Source organism: Scyliorhinus torazame, chromosome 21 (assembly GCF_047496885.1).
Source record: "Scyliorhinus torazame isolate Kashiwa2021f chromosome 21, sScyTor2.1, whole genome shotgun sequence".
Classification (NCBI taxonomy): domain Eukaryota; kingdom Metazoa; phylum Chordata; class Chondrichthyes; order Carcharhiniformes; family Scyliorhinidae; genus Scyliorhinus; species Scyliorhinus torazame.
This window is the reverse complement of record NC_092727.1, coordinates 112,055,341-112,076,476: the sequence shown is the minus strand read 5'-3', so window position 1 is coordinate 112,076,476 and position 21,136 is coordinate 112,055,341. Positions and strand designations below refer to the sequence as shown.

General features: G+C 46.5%; 1 protein-coding gene across 4 annotated transcripts in view; it reads left to right on the top strand.

Annotated features, from left to right (window-relative positions):
- The window catches only part of nbr1a (NBR1 autophagy cargo receptor a), a 73,438-nt gene that overhangs the window by 12,581 nt on the left and 39,721 nt on the right, over positions 1 to 21,136 (top strand). For 3 of the 4 annotated variants that reach the window (XM_072487273.1, XM_072487271.1, XM_072487270.1), the window contains exons 5-11: positions 1,411 to 1,629; positions 2,302 to 2,379; positions 5,912 to 6,129; positions 9,270 to 9,431; positions 16,170 to 16,379; positions 18,942 to 19,080; positions 20,382 to 20,666. In XM_072487273.1, the coding sequence (XP_072343374.1) occupies positions 1,411 to 1,629; positions 2,302 to 2,379; positions 5,912 to 6,129; positions 9,270 to 9,431; positions 16,170 to 16,379; positions 18,942 to 19,080; positions 20,382 to 20,666 (1,311 nt within the window). The remainder of the gene's footprint in view (positions 1 to 1,410; positions 1,630 to 2,301; positions 2,380 to 5,911; positions 6,130 to 9,269; positions 9,432 to 16,169; positions 16,380 to 18,941; positions 19,081 to 20,381; positions 20,667 to 21,136) is intronic. The other variant, XM_072487272.1, reaches the window with a different exon arrangement.

Sequence of the window (21,136 nt, the reverse complement as noted above, 5' to 3'; positions counted from 1 at the left end):
ACGATGTGTAAGGTAGGTAAATTGGCCACACCAAATTTCCGCTTAATTGGGAAACAAAAAATTGGGTACTCTAAATTTTTAAAAAATTAAGCCGTGTTATTGACTGATATGCGAAGGAAAATGGTTCCGAATACAATAAGAAAGATGACATGTATGTAATATGTTCACTGACATTGCTCCATTGTAATCCCATGCATGTCAGTCAATTATACCTCCTGTAATTTATTTTGCAATCAATAATCCTTTCATGTGGAGATGGTCAACAGTCGTAACAATGAAGACACTTTAGTTCGGCCCTGCACCTTCCAACTTTAGAATGGTTGTAGATATGAATACTCGAGAAACTTTCTAATTTAACAAATAATGTTGATGCAACTTTATAGTTTCCAGTCTCCCTTTATTATTATTTTCACTGTTATGTCCTACCACGCAGCTGAAGGCACTGACTCTTTGTTGGGGACTAGTTCCATCAGTCAACCTACAGTTCCTTGTCTAATTGACTATTACTTATGAGTAGGTGACTTTTGAATGAATCAGTGCTGGGTGGGGAGAGGATATCACAGGCATTTATTCTTTCCAATATCTGCATTCTCAAGTCTTAGTAGACAGTGAATAGGATTAACTTGACTAATTTTTTCCCCCTTTTAACCCTGAAACATAAACCCACTGTAATTCACCTATCTCCACTAGCTGCTGTATCATAGTTAGGGCTTGAACCTTAATCTTTCATTATCTATATAGTTCAGACACATGGAATAAACTTCCCATAGAGGAGCAAACCTCAATTTTTGTCATTGCTAGAGATGGAATACTCTGGGTTGTTGACTTTTCAAAACTGGCATTAGTGCCATTTAATGACTTTAAAAGATGTGCAATTCGAATTGGGTGAGTTATACATTTTTCTTTCACCTGTGTGGAGTGTTTTACGGTTTTGTGATCTCTCCTGTTAGTGATGACGCTCTCCACCAAAGTGCATGTGTTTGAACTTAAAAACATATCTTGAGTGGAATTTTATTTTACTTGTTCTTTGGGTGTGGACAGTGTTGGTTGCTTAGATGTTTGCTAGCTAATTCAGAGGGTGTGACTTGCGTCGGGCGTAAACCAGACAAGTTAGAGGAAACATTTTCTCTTTCCTTATTGCCATGCCTTCCATTAAAAATCAGATTTATTGAATTCAAGTTCACAACTTGGTTTAATTTGAACTAATGTCCTCTGGAGTGCTCTTGCAATACCATAAGCACTACAGTTCCCACTGCCTGTTGAATGATTACTTTAAAAAAAAAATCAGTGACCCTTTTGGTAAACTATTTTGTGGAATTGCAAGCGCTCTATGATGTACTGTCATACTGTTTGTGATAAAATGTTGTGGCCTCTTATCTTATCACTGCTTTTTGCATTCCTTTTAACTAGAGTGCAGTTAAACAAGGAAATCAAATCCAAATGAATGTTTATGAAGTAAAACAGCAAAAAGAAAAAACAGAAAGCCAATGTGCAAAGCGAACCTTTGAAAATAATGAACTGAAAGAATCTCAGAATAAGAAAGCTAAGAAAAAAGAAATGAAACATCATTCGCAGTTAGTAAAATTCATTGGCCAAGACATGATGGTCACAGAAGAAACTAAAAGAAAGGTATGTTTTTTTTAAGTGTTCAAAATTTAAAAGAAAGAAAGCAAGCTTGTGGTTAGACTGAACATTGCTCATCTTTGATATTCATTCACACTGCAATTAAATTGGAGTGCTTTGACAAAGGATCCCTTTAAAATCATCCCTTCTTTTATTCGCATCATTTCTTCCACTCTTATTTTCCTGACATGGAGCCTGTTTGTAATTACCAAGCTTATTTTATCCTCACCTGTCACTTGATTTGCATTCTCAAATCCATGACAGAGGTCAGATAACCTGCTTTCAGAGTTTGAGTGCCATTATTTAGCTAGCCTGATAGAGCTACATGAAAGTGGCCTGAAAGGGAGACAAAATGCATGACTTTGACTTCCTGCCACCTTACTTAATACCTTAGTCAAACCACAGACTGAGATGGAAGTGTAGTTATAGAGCTGTGTGTAATTCCATATTGCAGCTTATTGATGCACCACTTTACTGTTCCAAAGATCTGTCAGACACCATTTTGGACTAACTAGCAGTGAATAAGAAACCATTATATATTGTTTTCTTAACATTCAAGGATTTTATTTGTCCTATCCTATTTATGCAGCTAATCAGTGTTTAACTGTGTACACTGCTTTATTTGTGTAAATTGAAAGAAAATATAGCAACTTTGTGTACTTATCACTATTCTTGTAGGTGACACCAAAAGTTGTAGAATTAAGCAATGATAGTTGGCGGCTGCCTCCAGTTTGGTTTACACAGTACATGGAAACCGTAAGTACAGGCATACTTCATTTCTAGGCTGTGATTATAAGGCGTAAATTGAAAGTCCTTGCCATCATGTGAAGCACCACTAGCTGTGAGCACAGTTGGATGGGGATTGCAACGTAACGTTGCAGCACCGATTCATTGCATTTGTGTCTGTGTGAGGCTCTGTGCTGCCAACTATCTTGTAATGTATGCCCTTCTATTTCTAAGGCAGTGTGTTGCAGAAAAGAGCATGTATTTCCAGATGTAACCAATGTAATTTTTACATTGGTTAACTGGTATGGGGATGGCACAACTTTGTTTATAGATCTTTCTTCGTACTCTGTGGTGATCTTGTCATTTTTGGAGTTGTAAGGCTATCTTGTTCTTTACATATGAGGACAATTAGATTTTGTACAGTTAGTGCTGTATTTGATTTAAAAGTTCTAGTGACGTGCAGCCAGAGCCTTGAAAATACTGACGTAGAAGTATAAAGCAACACCATTGTGTAACATTCGACAATGTAAATGTTGCCGGCAAACATAGAAGATTCCTAACAGGACATTGATTCAGTTGAAGTTCCCATTTTATAACTGTTGCTTTCTGTGACCTAAACAAAATGAGTTGCACCAATTGACATTTGCTTTTCTTGCGTTATTCCATCCATTTGCATATACTTGTGCTTTTAAGATGAAATAAGTTGTCTCCTGCCAGGTCGTCAAAAAAAATAACTTGGATTTGCGTTACCTTTCATGACCTCAGGACAGCCTAAAGGACGTTACAGACATTGAAGAAATTTTGAAGTGTTGTCGCCTTTACAGTAGCCAATTTGAATACAGCAAGGATTGAGACTTACGATCAGCTAATCTATTTTAGTTATATTTGATGGCGAAATAGACATTGGTCAGCAATAGACATTAGTCAGAACACCGAAAGAATCTCCCTGAATACTTCCATGTGATTTTCTAAAAATCTATTGGGCGTATAGGAAACGTTTTTCTGCTTGATGTCTAATCTGAAAGACAGCACAAAAGTGTTGTGCTGGATATATGCTAAAAGTCTCTGGGGTGGGGCTTGAACTCATGACCTTGACTTGTGCATTGAGCAGAAGCTGACAAACTCAGTGCAGTAAAAACCTTGAGGTATCTTTCTTATGTGTGATACAATTTCACTCTGACAAATTAACCCTTGTGGATTTGAAAGCTTCATTTTAGTTGTCTGCCATAATTAGACTGGTTTGGTTGTCTGCCATAATTAGACTGGTTTGCTGGGAACAGAAAACTTTTAAACTTCGCTTAAAAGAAAAATCCAATAATGTAATGCAATTTTGCACGTTTTGTTCTTCAAAGCAAACTGCTATAACACTGGACAGTCCTATGAAGAACGTGAATATCGGTAACTGAAAGCTAATGGCATGAAACATTTTGAATGTCGGCATATGTGTAGGGCAGCATGATAGCACAGTGGTTAGCACTGCTGCTTCACGGCACCAGGGACCCTGGTTTGATTCCCGGCTTGGGTAACTCTGTGAGGAGTCTGCACGTTTTCCCCGTGACTTGCGTCGGTTTCCTCCCACAAGTCCCAAAAAATGTGCTTGTTAGGTGAATTGGATATCCTGAATTCTCCCTCAGTGTACCTGAACAGGCGTCAGAGTGTGGCAACCAGAGGTTTTTCACAGTAACTTCATTGCCTACTATTAATGAAAGATTAGATTGGTAGTTTGTGAGCTGACACTGTTCTGGGAATTTTCAATGATCAATCTGTGCTCACCTAATCTGAAATTTCCTTGCCAGCGATTTGTTTAATTTACAATGTAACTGAAGAGACCAAAAGGAGGGGCTTTTGGGTTTTTTTTTGAGCCATGAGACTGGTTTGATGCCTAGTCAGTACAGAGATTTCTGAATTTATCCATGTTAATTGCCAACAAAATAGTGGTTGATCATTCAACGTCCTCTTTGTTCTCGGGTGGGAAAGAGGGATAAAATCTGCATATTCCTGCTACTCTAAATTTTATTGAGTGAAATTGAATGTATGGTGTCTATGCATTGAAAACCGGTAAGGGCAAAATTGAGTTCCATGTGATTGAAATACCTACTGACATTTGCTGTCTAATTTGAAGCATTAAGCATGTTGTCTTGTTTGGGGTGTAGAACGTTTACCAAAAACCTTTTCGAACTGGAGCCATAAAATGGAGTGAGAAATTAGAACCTAAATAAAAGTATAGCCTTTCCTATACTCTTGCTCAGAGAACAGGTAGTTCTGTTAGTCAGTAGAGACATTAAGGTCAGTTGTTCTGCTGCTGATCAGTGCCCACAGGGGACTAAGCTGATTCTGTCCAGACATATTTGCATGGGCATAGTAATGGCTGTCATTCCCTATAATGGTTGTTTCATCCTAAATTTGCCTGGCTAGACTCGAGGCAGGTCTTAAAAATTCTATTTCTGCATATGTTTGACAGTGATTTGCAACATCAGAGGATCAGTCTGGTTGCACTGACACTTCTGGAAGTGTATGTAACATTTAAATGCCTTCTTCTAAGCCTACTTGAATTGGGTTTACTTATTCCATTTATGGTGTTGGCTGTCCATGGTGGATCTCCAAAGCCAATTTAATTGTAATATGAAATTAGATCTCTATATAATTTGTAAAGAAAACAGTCTGAAAAGTGTCACTGTTTTGTAATTAATTGCATAGAACAAGAATATAAGTGTAAAACAAAATAAATTAATATACTGCAGAAGAGAAAATGCTGGAAAATCTCAGCAGGTCTGGCAGCATCTGTAGGGATTTTTTACTGCGGGTACTAGAACTCTGAAAAACAGAAAATGCTCAGCAGGTCAGGCAGCATATTGGTGTTCTTTAACCAATGGCCTGTTTACCATTCTTATCAGACGGATTATTGGCTGACTAAATGTTATCACAGAAGTTATTCCTGTTCCTCAATGCAAAATAAATTGAATATATGGAAATTTCATACTTCATAGAAACACTACTATCCTTCCATTAATCTCAGATGTGTCTGTTGCTTTGTAAATGCACAACATTATCCAGTGCTCATTTTCTCCTTAAACCTTTGTTTGCTATTGTGTTTACATGTAAACTTAATTTTATGTCAGTTGTGTTTAAATATATGCAGGTGGAGGGTATTGGGGCTTCACTTGAGCACAGATAACGAGCCACTTACAGTAACTGTAATGCGATTGAGTTAGGAGGTCTGTTTATCACTTTTCACTTGTAACTAAATCTAAGATTAGAGTGAAGACTTACTCCAGTATCACGTTCCAGAATTGAACGTAAACAAGTAACAATATAAGAGAAAGGGGCAGAACATTTGAGCTACGGCATTACCAAAGGCATTAGAGGTTGGAATCCCATTGCTTTACCCATTACTTTCTTCACCGACACAAACAAAAACACCCATGATTTTCCAATAAACTGCGTGAAGATCCACTGATGGCATGCGGGCTCATTGGTCTTCCCCTAAGTTTTACAGCCATATTTTAATCTCTTGCATTGATGATTCTATTTGGCCTTCTGCTGATGTGCATTCTAATTTCAGTTCAAAGATAAATTCGTGAAAGAAACAGTTGACCAGATTTGTTGCGACTTCTTTGAGAAGATGAGCATTCAGCAACATGTGGGTGACCCATTCAGTGCCCCAGCGGCGGCACCAGTTCAGGTTCCAGAGGTCCACACAACACAGATTGGCTACTATGATTGGCTCATGGCTTGTAGCAACTGTCTGTCTCGTATTCTTGGAGTACGCTACCAGTGCAGGTAATGTAAAGTATAAATTATATTGTGTCCCTAGTTTTGTTTAGTTTGCGTCAACTCAATATTGTAGAAATGCAATTCATTTTGGAGATGGTGCAAAATGAATGTAAAATAGGTGGCCAATTTGTTAACACTGTTCTGTGCTGCCACTCAAGATGAATTTCACCCTCAAAGTATCTGGGCCTGTTTCTTCCAACAGCTGTATGGTTCAGCATCTTTTGTTAATTTATGAGATGAAAGCTCCTTAATTTTGTTCTGTCAGTTGTTTAGGCATATTTGCTGAGTCAGACTTTAGATTCAGATGGCTAACTCCTCCTAAATACTGAAATTAAACAACTTAAAACTGAAATTTTCATGAAGCAGTTTGGGCCATGGGAAATGCAGGAGATGGTAGCGAGCTGGGTCCAAAACTGGCTCAGCAGCTCAATGGATGTTTTTATGAATGGAAAGCGGTTTTACCGTTCCACAGGGCCTTTGTTATTTGTTGTATTTATTAATTATTTGGACTTAAATATGGTCAGCATGATTGGGAAATTTGCAGATGACACAAAAATTGGCCGTGTAGTTGATAGTGAAGAGGATAGCTGTCGACTCCGGAATGATATCAATGGTTTGGTAGAGTGGGAGGAAAAGTGGCAAATAGAAGTGTGAGGTAACGCTTTTAAGGAGAGCAAACAAAGTAAGGGCATATTGAATAAATGGCAGCATGTTGAGAGGGGTAGAGGAAGTGAGGCACCTTGGAGTGTATGTCCACAGGTCCCTGAAGGTGGCAGGACATGTGGTTAAGAAAGCACATGGAATGCTTTCTTTTATTGGGTGAGGTATTGAATACAAAAGCAGGGATGCAATGCTGGAACTGTATAAAACGCTGGTTAGGCCACATCTGGAGTTTTGTGTACAGTTCTGATCACCACGTAGGAAGAATATAATTGCAGAGGAGATTTTCAAGCATGTTGCCAGGGATTGAAAATTGCAGCTATGAGGAAAGATTGGATAGGCTGGGGTTATTTTCCTTACAACAGGAGGCTCGGGGCGACTTAATTGAGATGTACAAAATTATTAGGGGCTTAGATAAGGTAGACGGAAAATATGTTTTCCCCCCTAGCTGAGAGGTCAATTAACAGAGGGCATGGATTTAAGCTGATTGGTAGAAGGATTAGGAGGGACATGAGGAATTTTTTCACTCTCAGGGTGATGGGCATCTGGAATTCATTGCATCTGGAAGCACTCAATCCATTTAAAAGGTACCTGGATGTGCAACTGAAGTGCTGCAACCTGCAAGGCTACAGACCAGGTTCTGGAGAGTTGGATTAAAATGAGCAGCTAGTTTCTTGTTTTTTTTTCCTCTTTTTTCGGCTTGCTCAGGTGCGATGGACTGCGTGGCCTTTTCTGTGCCGTAACCTTTCTATAGTTCTCTTGTATCGTATGGCAGCCTGACTGTCAACTTTTAGAATCAGTATATGTAAATAAGTCTAAATAGTTGCGGTTAAATACCTGGTTTGTGAATCTGCTATTCTGCCATGCAGGTATTTTTGCAGCCACATTAAACACAAGATTTATACTGTAACTGAAGCATCAGTATGCAAAGGTTTTGGTTTGCATCAACATTGCAGTTCTTTTGTAATTGTAGTCTAAATCCAGACAGAAACAAAGCAGTGTCACACCAGAACATCTACAGGAGGAATTCTTGCTGTGCTTTGCTTCAGTCATTTGACTTAGCACCTACTTTGCACACCAAGGCTGAATTTTATTGGGGCCTACAAGAGCAGGATTGGTGGGGCAGGGGGCTAGAAAATGAGGGTTGAGTGCCAATTAAGGGCTCTTTACTGCACCCACAACCGGCATTTTACCAGCAGTGAGTGGGCCTTCTGCTATGAGGGAAGGACCGCCTGGTCCAACCCTTGCTGAGGCCTCCCTGACTGACTCTCGTGACTCTCTGCCCTCACTTAGCTTTCTACAAGGGCAGTGACCATTCTCTCAGCTAGCTGCAGTCCGAGCAGCGGTCAGCATTCCCAATGGTACTGCTGGAAGCTCTCCAATTGGCCTTTGAAGGGATGGGAGTGCAGCTCATTACCCACAAGATGGACATTAAATCGAGCCTGGGGTGGAATGAGGTTGTCCCCAGCTTTCTGGCCCAACATCAGGGTCTCCATCAGCCCAACAAAGTCCAGTCCCAAGTTACATGTTAGTACAAAGTGATTTTTGGTCTTTGACGAAACTTGTGGAGCATTTGTCTGAAATGAGCTGACTTTGTTCATCAACAATGAACGTGATGTATCCATGGTGGCTGTTTGGGTACTTATTTTGGAAACCTTTTGAACATAACTCCAATTATATGTAGTGGAACACGCAAAGCGGAAGCGGTGTGTAGTTGTACCATGGTAGTGGCAGGAACTTGAATGATTCTTGATCCGCATGACAGTGCACTGTTTGCATCAGGGGAAGATCAAAGCCATTTCTTGCCCTTACCAGCTGTGTAACATAATTGGTCTTTATTGCATCTCAGAAAATACAGGGAGGTAATGTAATTTCACAGAAATATCCTGCTGAAAATACCTTTTATTACATGCACGTGAAAACCTTTAACTTGATCTTTGGAAGTTTCTTTTTCCTGCGCCAATGGTAAAAAATCTTGTTTGTAATTATTATTTATGATTACTATTTGCAGATATTGAAACTTATTTTCTGTTATCGACTAACACTCTGGTTACGCTTGGGCCTTTTCTATTCTTATTGAGACTTGCTTATGGGAAGCGTGAGGTGACCAAAATTTAAAATAAATGCAAATGATTGCGTACTTACAAAGGTTATTTTGTAAATCAGTAAGAAGTCTTACAACACCAGGTTAAAGTCCAACAGGTTTGTTTCGAATCACTATCTTTCGGAGCGCAGTTCCTTCCTCGGGTGAATCCTGAGGATTTTTGTAAATGGCAGTGATTAGGAAAGATTCTTCTCGCAAAGTTAGTATAAAAATGTAACAAATTAGCACTGTTATGTGTTTTACTGGAATGAGTTCGCAAGGAAAAAGTAATCATAACATTTAACCTTTTTTTATATTAGAGGCTTAGTCATTGAGTATTTTGAACATTAAGTATGCATGTCTGTAAAATAAAATTGAGTGTAATGTCAATTTATTTTCATAGCATTTGCCCCACATACACCGTTTGTGAGGCCTGTGAAGCTAGCAACTATAGGCATGATCGTAACCACCCATTACTAAAGCTGAGAAAACCTTCAACATCTTCGTCTGAGATCACACCAACACCAACACAGTTTGTTACCCCTGGTGTAGCAGAACAAGCAAGGTAATGTCAATCCTCACTTACATTAGCATTCTAGAATTTCCCTTCACATGGATTCAGCCTGGTTATGAAGAAGTACATTACAAAGAACAAAGAAAATTACAGCACGGGAGCAGGCCATTCGGCCCTCCAAGCCTGGACCAACCATGCTTGTGTCTGAACTAAAAAAACCCTGTTTTTCCGGGGATTATATCCCTCTATTCCCATCCTATTCATGTAAAATACAAAGAAGGACTTGCAAATTGGGTTCATTTTCATTATAGAACAATAGGATTGAAGTGTTGAAAATTATGACAAGACGGGAGAGGTAGATGTGAACAAACTGCTTACCTGCTGCAAACGATCAAGAATGAGGGGTTAAGGGCAGCACGGTGGCGCAGTGGTTAGCATTGCTGCCTCACGGCGCTGAGGACCCGGGTTCGATTCCCGGCCCTGGGTCACTGTCCGTGTGGAGTTTGCACGTTCTCCCATTGTCTGCGTGGGTTTCACCACCACAACCCAAAGATGTTCAGGTTAGGTGGATTGGCCACGCTAAATTGCCCCTTAATTAGAAAATTATTGCGTACTCTAAATTTATTTTTAAAAAATTTAAATAATAAAAAAAGAATGAGGGGTTATAGATAAAATATTAAATGTGAACATTTGGAGCCGGAAAAGCGCCCTCAAGTTGTGAGACTGAAATTCACTTTCATGAATGGCGGCTGAGGAAGGGGCTGTTAATTGCAAAGATTAGATTGGATAGGGGATTAAGGGAAATAAAAACAAAGCAGGTAAATGTGATGAGGGAACTTTACTCGCATGGAGAGTAATGAATACCAGCATGGCCCGGTTTAGCTGAATGGCTATGTTTCTGTGTTGTAACGTTTACATGTTAACATCCAGAATTAGTTTGGTGTAGTTGAAGTGACAGCAAATTTTTGTAGTTGAAAACAAGAGCTGATCATTTCAGGAATATGGAATCCTGTAAATCAAATTTGTGCTGTATTTGGCAGTGTTGGAGTGCGATGCTTTGCTTCTCGTGCCCAGAGTGCTGTCCATATAGGTTTCTGTCCATTGTTCATGAATGTATCAATATGTGTATAACGCCATTTCTGAAGGAATCTTCCCCAAAATATATATTGTTTACAAGACTTTCTGGATTGACTTTATAACCAGCTTGTAAACCTAAAAACACTCAAATATATTGAGTAAATTTTATTCTTCGGTGTCAGCTGTGGCCTTGTGGGTAATACATTGACCTCTGAGTCAGCAGGTGAGGAGTAGAAAACCCACTCCAGAGCTTCAGCATGGAGATCTATGCTTACAGCTGTGGTTCCCTCACTAGAGAGGGAAACCTGCAGTGTCCGAAATGTCACCTTTTGGGGTAGATGTTAAAACAATGCCTGCCTGCCTTCTCCAATAAATGTAAGGGATTTCATGGCTCTATTTTGAAGATACTTATCCCTCAATCAATATTACAAAACCAAATTAATAAAAGCAAATTACTGCGGATGCTGGAATCTGAAACGATAGAGAAAATGCTGGAAAATCTCAGCAGGTTTGTAGGAAGAGAAAAGAGCTAACGTTTTACATGAGAACTAGGAGCAGGAGTAGGCCATCTGGCCCCACGAGCCTCCTCCACCATTCAATGAGATCATGGCTGATCTTTTGTGGACCCAGCTCCACTTTCCGGCCTGAACACCAGAACCTTAATCCCTTTATTCTTCAAAAAACAATCTTTATCTTAAAAACATTTAATGAAGGAGCCTCTACTGCTTCACTGGGCAAGGAATTCCATAGATTCACAACCCTTTGGGTGAAGAGGTTCCTCCTAAACTCAGTCCTAAACCTACTTCCCCTTATTTTGAGGCTGTGCCACCTAGTTCTGCTTTCAATCGCCAGTGGAAACAACCTGCCCGCATCTATCCTATCTATTCCCTTCATAATCTTATATGTTTCTATAAGATCCCCCCCCCCCCCTCATCCTTCTAAATTCCAACGAGTACAGTCCCAGTCCACTCAACCTCTCCTCATAATCCAACCCCTTCAGCTCTGGGATTAACCTAGTGAATCTCCTCTGCACACCCTCCAGTGCCAGTACGTTCCTTCTCAAGTAAGGAGACCAAAACTGAACACAATACTCCAGGTGTGGCCTCACTAACACCTTATACAATTGCAGCATAACCTCCCTAGTCGTAAACTCCATCCCTCTAGCAATGAAGGACAAAATTCCATTTGCCTTCTTAATCGCCTGTTGCACCTGCAAACCAACTTTTTGCAACTCATGCACTAGCACACCCAGGTCTCTCTGCCCAGCAGCATGTTTTAATATTTTATCATTTAAATAATAATCCCTTTTGCTGTTATTCCTACCAAAATGGATAACCTCACATTTGTCAACATTGTATTCCATCTGCCAGACCCTAGCCCATTCACTTAGCCTATCCAAATCCCTCTGCAGACTTCCAATATCCTCTGCACTTTTTGCTTTACCACTCATCTTAGTGTCGTCTGCAAACTTGGACACATTGCCCTTGGTCCCCAACTCCAAATCATCTGTGTCAATTGTGGGCCCAACACTGATCCCTGAGGGACACCGCTAGCTACTGATTGACAACCAGAGAAACGCCCATTAATCCCCACTCTTTGCTTTCTATTAATTAACCAATCCTCTATCCATGCTACTACTTTCCCCTTAATGCCATGCATCTTTATCTTATGCAGCAACCTTTTGTGTGGCACCTTGTCAAAGGCTTTCTGGAAATCCAGACAAACCACATCCATTGGCTCCCCTTTATCTACCGCACTGGTAATGTCCTCATAAAATTCCACTAACTCAGTTAGGTACGACCTGCCCTTTATGAACCCATGCTGCGTCTGCCCAATGGGACAATTTCCATCCAGATGCCTCGCTATTTCTTCCTTGATGATAAATTCCAGCATCATCCCAACTACCGAAGTTAAGCTCACTGGCCTATAATTACCCACTTTCTGCCTACCTCCTTTTTTAAACAGTGGTGTCACGTTTGCTAATTTCCAATCCGCCGGGACCACCCCAGAGTCTAGTGAATTTTGGTGAATTAACAACCGAACACATCCAAAAACTGTACTTTCTTGAACCTCAACGATCTTTAGCGCAGGAAGTACCTGTCCGGAGCCAACACGACCTGAGCCTACAGAGGTGAGGCAGGGGCATAGTGGTATTGTCGCTCGACTATAATCCAGAGACCCAGAGTCCCGGCCCGTCTCCCTCCCCCCTCTCACGGCCCGTCTCCCTCCCCCCTCTCACGGCCCGTCTCCCTCCCCCCTCTCACGGCCCGTCTCCCTCCCCCCTCTCACGGCCCGTCTCCCTCCCCCCTCTCTCGGCCTGTCTCCCTCCCCCCTCTCTCGGCCTGTCTCCCTCCCCCCTCTCTCGGCCCGTCTCCCTCCCCCCTCTCTCGGCCCGTCTCCCTCCCCCCTCTCTCGGCCCGTCTCCCTCCCCCCTCTCTCGGCCCGTCTCCCTCCCCCCTCTCTCGGCCCGTCTCCCTCCCCCCTCTCTCGGCCCGTCTCCCTCCCCCCTCTCTCGGCCCGTCTCCCTCCCCCCTCTCTCGGCCCGTCTCCCTCCCCCCTCTCTCGGCCCGTCTCCCTCCCCCCTCTCTCGGCCCGTCTCCCTCCCCCCTCTCTCGGCCCGTCTCCCTCCCCCCTCTCTCGGCCCGTCTCCCTCCCCCCTCTCTCGGCCCGTCTCCCTCCCCCCTCTCTCGGCCCGTCTCCCTCCCCCCTCTCTCGGCCCGTCTCCCTCCCCCCTCTCTCGGCCCGTCTCCCTCCCCCCTCTCTCGGCCCGTCTCCCTCCCCCCTCTCTCGGCCCGTCTCCCTCCCCCCTCTCTCGGCCCGTCTCCCTCCCCCCTCTCTCGGCCCGTCTCCCTCCCCCCTCTCTCGGCCCGTCTCCCTCCCCCCTCTCTCGGCCCGTCTCCCTCCCCCCTCTCTCGGCCCGTCTCCCTCCCCCCTCTCTCGGCCCGTCTCCCTCCCCCCTCTCTCGGCCCGTCTCCCTCCCCCCTCTCTCGGCCCGTCTCCCTCCCCCCTCTCTCGGCCCGTCTCCCTCCCCCCTCTCTCGGCCCGTCTCCCTCCCCCCTCTCTCGGCCCGTCTCCCTCCCCCCTCTCTCGGCCCGTCTCCCTCCCCCCTCTCTCGGCCCGTCTCCCTCCCCCCTCTCTCGGCCCGTCTCCCTCTCCCCTCTCTCGGCCCGCCTCCCTCCCCCCTCTCTCGGCCCGCCTCCCTCCCCCCTCTCTCGGCCCGCCTCCCTCCCCCCTCTCTCGGCCCGCCTCCCTCCCCCCTCTCTCGGCCCGCCTCCCTCCCCCCTCTCTCGGCCCGCCTCCCTCCCCCCTCTCTCGGCCCGCCTCCCTCCCCCCTCTCTCGGCCCGCCTCCCTCCCCCCTCTCTCGGCCCGCCTCCCTCCCCCCTCTCTCGGCCCGCCTCCCTCCCCCCTCTCTCGGCCCGCCTCCCTCCCCCCTCTCTCGGCCCGCCTCCCTCCCCCCTCTCTCGGCCCGCCTCCCTCCCCCCTCTCTCGGCCCGCCTCCCTCCCCCCTCTCTCGGCCCGCCTCCCTCCCCCCTCTCTCGGCCCGCCTCCCTCCCCCCTCTCTCGGCCCGCCTCCCTCCCCCCTCTCTCGGCCCGCCTCCCTCCCCCCTCTCTCGGCCCGCCTCCCTCCCCCCTCTCTCGGCCCGCCTCCCTCCCCCCTCTCTCGGCCCGCCTCCCTCCCCCCTCTCTCGGCCCGCCTCCCTCCCCCCTCTCTCGGCCCGCCTCCCTCCCCCCTCTCTCGGCCCGCCTCCCTCCCCCCTCTCTCGGCCCGCCTCCCTCCCCCCTCTCTCGGCCCGCCTCCCTCCCCCCTCTCTCGGCCCGCCTCCCTCCCCCCTCTCTCGGCCCGCCTCCCTCCCCCCTCTCTCGGCCCGCCTCCCTCCCCCCTCTCTCGGCCCGCCTCCCTCCCCCCTCTCTCGGCCCGCCTCCCTCCCCCCTCTCTCGGCCCGTCTCCCTCCCCCCTCTCTCGGCCCGTCTCCCTCCCCCCTCTCTCGGCCCGTCTCCCTCCCCCCTCTCTCGGCCCGCCTCCCTCCCCCCTCTCTCGGCCCGCCTCCCTCCCCCCTCTCTCGGCCCGCCTCCCTCCCCCCTCTCTCGGCCCGTCTCCCTCCCCCCTCTCTCGGCCCGTCTCCCTCGCTCCCCACCTATCGCTCCCTCGCCCCCCCCTCTCGCTCCCTCGCCCCCCCCTCTCGCTCCCTCGCCCCCCCCTCTCGCTCCCTCGCCCCCCCTCTCGCTCCCTCGCCCCCCCTCTCGCTCCCTCGCCTCCCCTCTCGCTCCCTCGCCTCCCCTCTCGCTCCCTCGCCTCCCCTCTCGCTCCCACGCCTCCCCTCTCGCTCCCACGCCTCCCCTCTCGCTCCCACGCCTCCCCTCTCGCTCCCTCGCCTCCCCTCTCGCTCCCTCGCCGCCCCCTCTCGCTCCCTCGCCCCCCTCTCGCTCCCTCGCCCCCCTCTCGCTCCCTCGCCCCCCCTCTCGCTCCCTCGCCCCCCCTCTCGCTCCCTCGCCCCCCCTCTCGCTCCCTCGCCCCCCCTCTCGCTCCCTCGCCCCCCCTCTCGCTCCCTCGCCCCCCCTCTCGCTCCCTCGCCCCCCCTCTCGCTCCCTCGCCCCCCCTCTCGCTCCCTTGCCCCCCCTCTCGCTCCCTCGCCCCCCCTCTCGCTCCCTCGCCCCCCCTCTCGCTCCCTCGCCCCCCCTCTCGCTCCCTCGCCCCCCCTCTCGCTCCCTCGCCCCCCCCTCTCGCTCCCTCGCCCCCCCCTCTCGCTCCCTCGCCCCCCCTCTCGCTCCCTCGCCCCCCCTCTCGCTCCCTCGTCCCCCCTCTCGCTCCCTCGCCCCCCCTCTCGCTCCCTCGCCCCCCCTCTCGCTCCCTCGCCCCTCTTGCGGTCCCTCGCCCCCGCGCCCCTCTCGCGGTCCCTCGCCCCCGCGCCCCTCTTGCGGTCCCTCGCCCTCGCGGTCCCTCGCGGTCCCGCGCCCCTCTCGCGGTCCCGCGCCCCTCTCGCGGTCCCGCGCCGTCCCGCGCCCCTCTCGCGGTCCCTCGCGGTCCCGCGCCCCTCTCGCGGTCCCTCGCCGTCCCGCGCCCCTCTCGCGGTCCCTCGCCGTCCCGCGCCCCTCTCGCGGTCCCTCGCCCCCGCGCCCCTCTCGCGGTCCCTCGCCCCCGCGCCCCTCTCGCGGTCCCTCGCCCCCCGCCCCTCTCGCGGTCCCTCGCCCCCCGCGCCCCTCTCGCGGTCCCTCGCCCCCGCGCCCCTCTCGCGGTCCCTCGCCCCCGCGCCCCTCTCGCGGTCCCTCGCCCCCGCGCCCCTCTCGCGGTCCCTCGCCCCCGCGCCCCTCTCGCGGTCCCTCGCCCCCGCGCCCCTCTCGCGGTCCCTCGCCCCCGCGCCCCTCTCGCGGTCCCTCGCCCCCGCGCCCCTCTCGCGGTCCCTCGCCCCCGCGCCCCTCTCGCGGTCCCTCGCCCCTCTCGCGGTCCCTCGCCCCTGCGCCCCTCTCGCGGTCCCTCGCCCCTCTCGCGGTCCCTCGCCCCCGCGCCCCTCTCGCGGTCCCTCGCCCCCGCCCCCCCTCTCGCGGTCTCTCGCCCTTTCTCTTGCTTTATCATTGTATTCAAGGTGGTTTGGCCATTTAGCATGTTCCTATAACGTCTCTATCATATTCAGCATTTTTCTTTTCCTCAGGGCAATATTAGGTTGATCATATTATTCAAATCTTCTGAAATATACATTTTCAACTTTTGATAGGCTGCAGAAACAAATAGATAAAACCTTTTTGAAAGCAGAAAAGCAAAGACTGCGATCTGAGAAGAGGCAACGCAAAGCAGAGTTTAAGGAGATTAAAAAACAACTAAAACTGCAGAAAAAACATCTGCAATGGAATGGCGTACATCTTGTGGAACATTTGAATGAACCGATACAGGAACACAAAGGAGTTCAGCGCACATCTTCCACAGTGTAAGTCGAGGATCGTTGACACTTTGGGTACCATTGCACTATTTTTAAACATTCTTACCCTGTTTTTCAATGTTTGACTATTACCTATAATTTTGCTGTCCCTTATGTTGTCCAGAAATTTGAACTTGCTGTATAGGATGCAGTATAATATAAAGACCATAGAATATTTTAACAATGCATAAATGATAAGCCTGTATTATGTTTTAGAGTACCCAATTCATTTTTTCCAATTAAGGGGCAATTTAGCGTGGCCAATCAACCTAGCATGCACATCCCCTACACCTCATTCAATGGTCTCAGGGATGTACCATGGTCAAGTTTTGGCAACAACTCTGCTTTCTTAGCAATTGGAACAAATTATGGTTCCTTTTCTGATGGTTAGCCATAAGATTATCTGATCGTCTTTTTGACATGTTCTCTACAAAAAAAGGTAAAGTGCAGACGAACAACAAGACTTTGGGCACTAAAGGTCAGGTGCAGTTGGTGAGGTCTTTTTTTATTTATTCGTTTATGGGATGTGGGCGTCGTTGGCTGGTCCAGCATTTATTGCCCATCCCTGAGGGCACTTAAGAGTCAACCACATTGCTGTGAATCTGGAGTCACATGTAGGCCAGACCAGGTAAGGACGACAGATTTCTATCCCTAAAGAACATTAATGAACCAGATTCGTTTTTACGACATTCGACAATGTTTTCATGGTCGTCATGAGACTTTTAATTCCAAATTTTTTATTTTTATATTTATTGATTTCAAATGCCACCATCTGCCGTGCCGGAATTCACACCTGGGTCCCCAGAGCATGACTCTGGGTCTCTGGATTATAGTCCAGCGACAATACCACTATGCCACTGCCTCACCTCTGTAGGCTCAGGTCGTGTTGGCTCCGGACAGGTACTTCCTGCGCTAAAGATCGTTGAGATTCAAGAAAGTGCAGTTTTTGGATGTGTTCGGTTGTTAATTCACCAAAATTCACTAGACTCTGGGGTGATCCCGGCGGATTGGAAATTAGCAAACGTGACACCACTGTTTAAAAAAGGAGGTAGGCAGAAAGCGGGTAACTATAGGCCAGTGAGCTTAACTTCGGTAGTAGGGAAGACGCTGGAATCTATCATCGAGGAAGAAATAGCGAGGCATCTGGACGGAAATTGTCCCATTGGACAGACGCAGCATGGGTTCATAAAGGGCAGGTCGTGCCTAACTAATTTAGTGGAATTTTTTGAGGACATTACCAGTGCTGTAGATAACGGGGAGCCAATGGATGTGTATATCTGGATTTCCAGAAAGCCTTTGACAAGGTGCCACACAAAAGGTTGCTGCATAAGATAAAGATGCATGGCATTAAGGGGAAAGTAGTAGCATGGATAGAGGATTGGTTAATTAATAGAAAGCAAAGAGTGGGGATTAATGGGTGTTTCTCTGGTTGGCAATCAGTAGCTAGTGGTGTCCCTCGGATCAGTGTTGGGCCCGCAATTGTTCGCAATTGACATCGATGATTTGGAGTTGGGGACCAAGGGCAATGTGTCCAAGTTTGCAGACGACGCTAAAATGAGTGGTAAAGCAAAAAGTGCAGAGGATACTGGAAGTCTGCAGAGGGATTTGGATAGGCTAAGTGAATGGGCTAGGGTCTGGCAGATGGAATACAATGTTGACAAATGTGAGGTTATCCATTTTGGTAGGAATAACAGCAAAAGGGATTATTATTTAAATGATAAAATATTAAAACATGCTGCTGTGCAGAGAGACCTGGGTGTGCTTGTGCATGAGTCGCAAAAAGTTGGTTTACAGGTGCAACAGGTGATTAAGAAGACAAATGGAATTTTGTCCTTCATTGCAGAGGGATGGAGTTTACGACTAGGGAGGTTATGCTGCAATTGTATAAGGTGTTAGTGAGGCCACACCTGGAGTATTGTGTTCAGTTTTGGTCTCCTTACTTGAGAAAGGACGTACTGGTACTGGAGGGTGTGCAGAGGAGATTCACTAGGTTAATCCCAGAGCTGAAGGGGTTGGATTACGAGGAGCGGTTGAGTAGACTGGGACTGTACTCGTTGGAATTTAGAAGGATATGGGGGGATCTTATAGAAACATATAAAATTATGAAGGGAATAGATAAGATAGATGCGGGCAGGTTGTTTCCACTGACGGTTGAAAGCAGAACTAGGGGGCATAGCTTCAAAATAAGGGGAAGTAGATTTAGGACTGAGTTTAGGAGGAACTTCTTCACCCAAAGGGTTGTGAATCTATGGAATTCCTTGCCCAGTGAAGCAGTAGAAGCTCCTTCATTAAATGTTTTTAAGATAAAGATAGATAGTTTTTTGAAGAATAAAGGGATTAAGGGTTATGGTGTTCAGGCCGGAAAGTGGAGCTGAGTCCAGAAAAGATCAGCCATGATCTCATTGAATGGTGGAGCAGGCCCGAGAGGCCAGGTGGCCTACTCCTGCTCCTAGTTCTTATGTTCTTATGTTAGATTCACGGTAGAAAGAGTATAAAATATTCTTGTTTTATATTCCTTTTATTTGTGTTTTTTGTTTGATTGTTGCTGGTAATTTTTATTTTATTTTGCAGGCCTGTTATTTCAATGTTGGGAGCTGAGTTTGTGGACGAGAATTTCCCTGATGGTACACATCTTCAGCCGGGAATCAAATTTATCAAACACTGGAGAATGAAGAACATGGGCAATGCTAATTGGACATCTGCCACAAAAGTTAATAGTTGTTTTTGCTTTGTTACAATTCAGCAATCATTTCACTGTTTGTTTGCATTGATAGCTGACTGATATGGCCATGAAAGAGTTGTCATGAAAGTTTTTTGTTTTTGAGGCTGTAAATTGATAACCTAAAACTCCATTACGACAGTTGGCAACATCTAATAATCTGTCATATCAATGAGTTCTTTTTTTCAATAAATTTAGAGTACCCAATTCTTTTTTTTCCCAATTAAGGGGCAATTTAGATCATAGAATTTATAGTGCAGAAGGAGGCCATTCGGCCCATCAAATCGACACTAGCCCTTGAAAGGGCAGCCTACTTATCTTCTGCCGGAAAATTCTGGTTTTGTAATAGACTGATGGAAAATACTTCAGAATGTGGAAAGTGAATAAATCAAGTGCAATTAAATATATATAGGCACAAAGGAATTAATTGAAGGTTTAGTTTGTACAAACAAATTGAAAGATGAAATCTATTTTGAAACTTAACAATAAAACCGACCGAATTGGAGGACACATTTAGACGAGGAAGTTGAGACAAATGCAATGAATCTATATAAGAAGCCTGCAAAATTAGAGAGCATGGGGAAAAATTATTTTCAAAAAAACTTTATTATGGACATGTTAGATCCATGATCATTAAAAAATGAAGGTGGACATGGAGTTTTTTCTACACAGACCTCTGTTTATTCTCGAGCTACTGGAAGTCAATCGCAAAACGAGGTAATGCCAAAGTAATTACTCACAAATTTCTTTGACCATGTCTCTAGCACCCAGATAAGTGTCTTTATGCTTATTGTTCCAGGTCAATGTTGTCAGCAGTTAAAACCTGGAAAGCCTTGCCCAGTTGTCAGATGGCTTGTGTAAAGGGAGATTGGGAAATCATTTATTAATATAAATCAAGGCGGCACGGTCGCACAGTGGTTAGCATTGTTGCCTCACAGCGCCAGGGACCCAGGTTCAATTCTGGCCTCGCGTGACTGTGTGGAGTTTGCACTTTCTCCTCGTGTGTGCATGGGTTTCCTCCGGGTGCTCCGGTTTCTTCCCACAGTCCAAAGATGCGCAGGATAGGCCATGCTAATGTGGATTGGCCCCTTAGAATCCAGAAGGTCAGGTAGGGTTATGGGGGTAGGGTGGGTGCCTAGACCAATGCCAGGTGCTCTTTCCAAGGGTTGGTGCAAACTCGATGAGCTGAATGACCTCCTTCTTAACTGTAGGGATTCTATGTTCCGACTTACCTTGCTCTAATTTTTAAAATATTGAAATTAACTACATTTATTCTTTTCATGTTTTGACAGCTCCAGTTTATGTGGGGCAACCTCATCCTGGCTTTCCCTGCAAAAAAAGAAGTTTCTGTTCCATTCCTACAACCAGGAGACATTGGTATTGTGTCAGTAGAATTTATTGCACCCACCTTTGAAGGCACCTACACTTCTCATTGGCGTTTGACTCATAAAGGCGAACAATTTGGGCCTAGAGTATGGTGCAGCATTATTATTGACACCCCATTACTCAATGAAGCTCTGGATGGGAATGACGATTCCCTTTTTAGCTCTATCAAGACCAGATTTCCTGGCAATCAGGTAGGTTGAAAGAAGCAAATATTGAAGCCACTGTAGATTATTTCTTTGTAGTTAAATTGTGTTTTCTGAATTTGGATAATTAAATTGTATGAAGTGATACTTTTTCAAACATTGCATAAGCAAAGAAAGCACTCATGTTTGTCAAAAAGCATAATTTAGTTATGGCCTGTTCAAATAAACATAACAGCAAAATACTTGGTTTGTCAGGCCTTTTTTTTTCGTTTCTCCAATTAAGGGGCAATTTAGTGTGGCCAATCCACCTACCCCGCATGTTTTTGGGCTGTGGGGGTGAGACCCACGCAGACAGGGGGATAATGTGCAAACTCCATACGGACAGTGGGCTGGGATCGAACCCGGGTCCTTGGCGCCGTGAGGTGTCAGGACTTCCTTGTTACTGTGAAGAAGTGGTGGTTTTTAAATTGTTCCTGTAATTGGAATATCTGAACTCTGTTTTACGCCTGAGTGCACTG